At 35.0% G+C, this 5,762-nt stretch overlaps 1 protein-coding gene across 1 annotated transcript; it reads right to left on the bottom strand.

Moving 5' to 3' along the window:
- Positions 1–278: 278 nt before the first annotated feature.
- Positions 279–3,075, bottom strand: LOC134648462 (COP9 signalosome complex subunit 8). The gene is made up of 4 exons (XM_063502981.1): positions 2,953–3,075; positions 2,771–2,841; positions 2,163–2,344; positions 279–616 (listed from the first exon to the last, which is right to left on the bottom strand). Exons 1-4 carry the CDS (start codon positions 3,004–3,006, stop codon positions 366–368), a joined length of 558 nt encoding a protein of 185 aa, XP_063359051.1. The 5' UTR covers positions 3,007–3,075; the 3' UTR covers positions 279–365.
- Between the last annotated feature and the right edge of the window lie 2,687 nt (positions 3,076–5,762).

Genomic DNA, 5,762 nt, shown 5'->3' with positions numbered 1-5,762 from the left:
TCATGGCCTTTTTTACCTATATCCCTATACTAAATATCCATAACATCCTGTTACCATGCATATGTAAGTATGTTCCCGTCCTTTACCAGCAAATATGTTAATGCGGCGAATATTTAAGATTATCTTGCTGAAACTCGTACCTCTTTATAGGTTTCTTTTTAAGAGTTGTCTATCAGGAGCACGTTTCTTCAGCACTTGACAAATTTTATAAGACCATTACTTGACAAATTTGTACCTTTCATTTTGCTGGAGGTCTATCACGGTAAAAAATTCTAGTGTTTATAATATCATTTATTACGAAACTTATTTAAATATACCAATATTAAGTTGTCATCTCACTGAACTAAAAATATAAAAGCACTTACTTAATTTTCTAAGAACGATACAAACTCGGTGAGTTTGAAGAGTTGGTCCTCACTGGAGGTGTGTAGCGGGTTAGGCTGGGTGGGGGGAGTGGGGTCGACTGTGACGCCGTCCTCGCGCAGCGTCCACTTGCGCTCGGCGCAGGTGCGCAGCACCGCGTCGCGGCTCAGCCCGGTCATGGACACCACGGTGTCAAGGGATATGGAGTTGTAGGAGCGCCCGATTAGGAAGAATGCTCGCTCGCGGACTCGTTCTGGAAGGCCAACAACAATATTTATGTATAAATAACTATAGCCAATGACAAAAGTACTATAATATACAAGTAGACAGCGGGCCAGGAGCAAATATCGTCAGTCATCGCCTCCCGCTTGATACTTTGTCAGATAATAGTTTAGATGCTATCATGAATTTAAAAAAATAGTCAGCCGGTTGTATTGCGTTGGAATGACCGTCAGTTGATCACATGAATATGTAAAAAAATTTTTTTTCAGTCATCGCCTCCCGATTGATACTTTGCCAGATGATAGTTTAGATGCTATTATAAATATAAAAAAAATCGTCAGCCGATTGTATAGCGGTGGAAAGACCGTCAGTTACTTGCATAAACATGTAAAAAATACGCGCCTACCATTTATGTCCGCAAATCCGTAAGGCATTTATTGAAATGCCTGATGAAATCCTACATGCAAAGTTTCATGATTTAGTTATTACTATAATAAAAAGGTACAGCGCTTATTTTGTACATGTTTATGCAAGTAGCTGACGGTCTTTATAATAACATCTAAACTCTCTTCTGACAAAGTACCAAACAATGACAAAATTTATTTTATTTTTTTACATGTCTCGGCGGCTGCCATTCCTCAACCCACCAACGGAGCGGCAGCTGACGTCCATGAGGGATCATCATACATAGCCGTTAACCAATATACGAGTTATCGCCTGGGAGGCGATTGGTCATGGAAATCTGTTTGTCTCGCGGTCTAAAGTATTGTAGCTGCATATTTGACAGTGGGAATAGGTGATGCCATGTTTATAGTAATTGGACTACCAAACAGTAGCCCTTGACAATGTAGTTACTGATTTTCCCACTACAATATTTTGCAATACTTCGCCTGTTTCCCTTGCTTACGGTTATGTTTGAGCAAAGAGAATTTGAAATAGAGGCGGATTGTCAAAGTAAATTATGTAGGCCACAGTAAATTTACTGCCATCTTTCGACAGCAGATTAAAACTGTTAGAACGCCATTTGACTTTGACCCTTATTCTTTCACTGATATGTGTTCATTTGTTAAATATTGAAATTAACGCCATCTACCCGACAGTAGGCGAAAGATATGGTGCAATCTGTTCGAGAGATGGCACCATAATATTTAGAAAAGTAAAGACACAAATATTTACATAAAGATTTAAATAAAAAAAAAATACAAATACAAGGTGTTGCATTCAGCAAAGAAAAAATGTTGATAGAGGAGCTTAAAAGCTATCAATATGACCACCATGTACCCTCACACATGGTTTTGGACAAACTATCAAAATTAAGCCCCACAACATTGATAACCATCAGAACAGTTTTCAATCTAATTTAGATTTTGGTCCTAATCACTATTTTATAAGAGAATGTGTCATGTTCCACGGGTAAAGCTAACTTATAGCAGCTGGCACTCATGTCACATAGCACCACATTTAGTATTGGAGCGTCGTAAATAAGGTATCCATGGAAAGACACATATTTGTTTTACATTCATACTTCAAAGATCTAGGATACAATTAAAAAATGAAGATGTTAAAAGCAATAGTACCTTCAAGTGCTCTTATAATATTAGCTACAGGTTCAGTCCAATTGTAGCTAGCTAGAGCTTGGTATGTTCCGGCAAGATCCTTCTTCCACAGTTTCTGTCCAACCGCCCAGATAGCAGCTATCTCGGGATTACTACTTGTGATGCTTTGTGGAATTCTTTTCCACAAACACTTTGCATTACATCTGTAATTAAATAACCATGCATAATAAATTAATATCATAAACTAATTGTAGGTGGTAGTGGTAAAGCAATTAAACATATCAACAAAAACATCAGAACTATAGTTCGTTTTTTTTTAGCATTAGAAAGAACTTGAAAGAAGGTAAGCGATCTTGACATGTCTTTTAATTGAAAAACGCTTTTTAAAAATCAGTAACTATTACTTATGAAAGCAGAAGAATATAAATGATCGTATTAGATTCATAATTGTTAAATATTTGCCGTAACTTATTTTTAAAATGTGTTTTTCAATTAAAAGACACACAAGATTGTTTACCTTATTTCTAATGCTAACAAAAACGAACTATAGTATGATGCTCAAAGTTTACATTAGGTATAAACAAAACATGAATACATTAGGTATATACAATAACAAGAAATTCACTTACAGATCATTTTGGTACAAGTAAATGACTAACAGCTGAGCATACGTAGAAGGTGAAGCCACTCCAGTGGGTGCCTGAAATGGTAATAAAGCGTTGATCTTTACTAGTCCTTATAATTAACAAAGAATAGAGCTAGGTTATCCTTCAACAAAAATGTATTCGCTTGGACTTAAACTCAATCTTACTTCTAATTCCTGTTTTTCCAAATCCACGCAAAGTTTATCAAAATTAGATATCATTCTTAAAATTATCTTGCTACAACACAATTCTGAAACTATTGTTGTTTTGCCAGTAACCTATAAATCAAGTGTAAGTTTTCAAGTAGTGATTTTTTTTTTTTTTTTTGGATTTTATGGCCTGGTTACGAGACCTTTAAGCCAAGTCTTTATTTTAATTACACTGCACTACTATTAAAGTTTTAACACTGTGTTTTTAATGTATTTGTATATTGGTTGATATGTTTGACTGTCTTTTAGTAGATTATTAAACGGCGGCGGGCGGGAGGAAAAATCACTATTATTTTTAAACACTTCATTTAGTTCACTGGCAAGCACTAATCTGTCAATAAGAAATTTCTGACACTTAAATATAAGGTGGTTAACGGTTCCTTCTTCAGCTTCACAGAAAGTACAAATATTGTTTTGTATCAATCTAAGTCTGGCAAGGTGTGATGGTGCAGCATTGTGTCCGTAGCGCAACCGGTTTATAGTAGTGATAAAATCTCGACTGGCTTTTTGCAGGTTATTATACCATGGTCTTGTAGGCAGATTTTCCTGAATGCTTCCGTACCATCTTCCTTTTCCTTGGTCTTGATCTTTACTCCACATTTGTGCCCATAACATATTTACAGATAGATTTATACAAGACAAGTAATCGGACATGGGAATATACATTGCCTCGCTAACGTCAAGTGCATTTATGCCTTTGAAGGCAACATTGTCTGCTGTTTCATTGCCAGTGATTCCTTTGTGAGAAGGAACCCACATAAATGAAACTTCTACTCGTTTAAGATGACACTTAAATAACAATTCTTTAATCGCATATAAAATAAAATTAGTTTTAAAATGAATTTTCAAATGTTCCAACCCTTGAAGCAAACTTAAAGAATCACTTATTATTAGAAAATATTTACAATTATCTACATTACCAATTCGCAGAAGGGCCTGATAGACTGCATATGCCTCTGCAGTAAATATGGTACATACTTTCTGCAGAAGAAAGCTCTGAGAAAATTTACATTGAGGATCATAAATTGCACTACGCACATGATCCACACCTTTGCTTCCATCAGTATAAATAGTGTAGTAATTATTATCCGAAAGGAATTGTAACATGTCTTCATTACTTTTAACAGAGTCTAGTATTTTAATTGGTTGCATAATGCTTCTGTAGTGTGAGGAATAACATGGCCAAGGATGTTGCTTTTTAATTTTACTACAGTTATTTTCAATTTCCAGAAAAATGTGAAACAACATTGGAGAGTTGCCAAGAAGAAGACCCTCTCCAGTTGCCAAGGAACCAGACACATTAACTCTATGAGGTAAAATCTTGTTTATTAATTTTGTGTTATTAGAATATAATAACTTGAGGCAATATCTTTCAGCAAGCATTAGGCGTCTTAAGATAAGTGGCATTATATGTGTCTCAACTTCCATGGCCCTTATTGGAGTTGAGCACATTGCTCCAGATATAATTCTCAGAGCCCTGTTCTGCAGAATATCCAATTTTTTTGCATGTGGACTATTTAAATATGCCATAGCACTATAATCAAAATGACTCCTAACTATAGCTTTATATAAAACAGATAGAATCTTGGGATCAGCACCCCAAGAGACACCAGCTAAACATCTTAACACATTTATACCTTTTAAACTGTTTTTAGAAATATATTTCACATGTTCTTCAAAGGTCAGCTTTTGATCAATGATGACACCCAAGAATTTTTTGGATCTTACTCTATCAATGGACTCCCCACTGTACATAATATTGCAAGTTGGATCATCATCACCAAAAATCATTAAGCTGCTTTTTGTGGCATTTATATTTAAATTTAATCTATTGTTATAATACACACCTAATTGATCTAAAGCTCTATTTATGTTATTTATGGCAATCTGCAAATTATGGTTACTACTGTACAAAACAATGTCATCTGCGAATTGGAGAATACTTACATTACTAGTATCAACATATTTACAAATTTCACATGTGTACAAATTGTACAATAATGGTGAAAGTGTGGCACCTTGCATAGTGCCTTTAGAAGTTGATCGAGGCCCATGTAAAATATTATTAAATTTAACAAATAAGGTTCTATTGATTAAAAAATTATATATCCACTGACATAGTCGGCCAGGGATACCAACATCGGACATAATATTGACTAGGATGGTTGGGTCAACATTATCAAACGCTCCTTGAACATCAAGGAAAACACAAACAGTGTGTGACTTTAAATTATTTGACATTTTCAGGTCGGAGATGAGTGAAATGAAACTATCAGCGCAACTTCGCCCTCGACGAAAGCCGTACTGCAAATATGGAATGATACCATTAGCCTCCACAAACCAATCTAAACGGACTTTAATCATGTTTTCAAATAATTTACCAAGACAAGATGACAAGGAGATTGGGCGATAGGAACTAGCCTGTTCTGGAGATTTATCTGGTTTAAGTATTGGAATAACACACTGTGATTTCCAGGATTCAGGAATAATTAAATTAAGCCATAATATATTAAGAACATCAAGAAATAACTTCTGGGCAGATACATGAAGCTCTTTGATTACAATATAAGGAAAATTATCTAAACCTGGACTTGTGTTACGTCTGGATCGTAGACTAGTTATGAATTCATGCCATGTAAATGGTTCCATTAAAAACTTTGAATTGCTATTGTTATTATTAATGTTAAAGTAGGTAGGTAGGGTACTAGTATCCTTTAAATTACTATTATCTGATAACTTATCTAAAAATGGAGTGATGAATTCGTCCT

This window comes from Cydia amplana, chromosome 5, assembly GCF_948474715.1.
Source record: "Cydia amplana chromosome 5, ilCydAmpl1.1, whole genome shotgun sequence".
Taxonomy (NCBI): domain Eukaryota; kingdom Metazoa; phylum Arthropoda; class Insecta; order Lepidoptera; family Tortricidae; genus Cydia; species Cydia amplana.
This window is presented reverse-complemented; position numbering and strand designations above follow the sequence as displayed.

Coding starts and splice junctions, on each gene's coding strand:
- LOC134648462 (XM_063502981.1), bottom strand. CDS start 3,006: ATGATATCTAATTTTGATAAACTTTGCGTGGATTTGGAAAAACAGGAA. Junction 2,842..2,952: donor TGGAAAAACAGGAATTAGAA/GTAAGATTGAGT, acceptor TTACCATTTCAG/GCACCCACTGGAGTGGCTTC. Junction 2,345..2,770: donor TACTTGTACCAAAATGATCT/GTAAGTGAATTT, acceptor ATTTAATTACAG/ATGTAATGCAAAGTGTTTGT.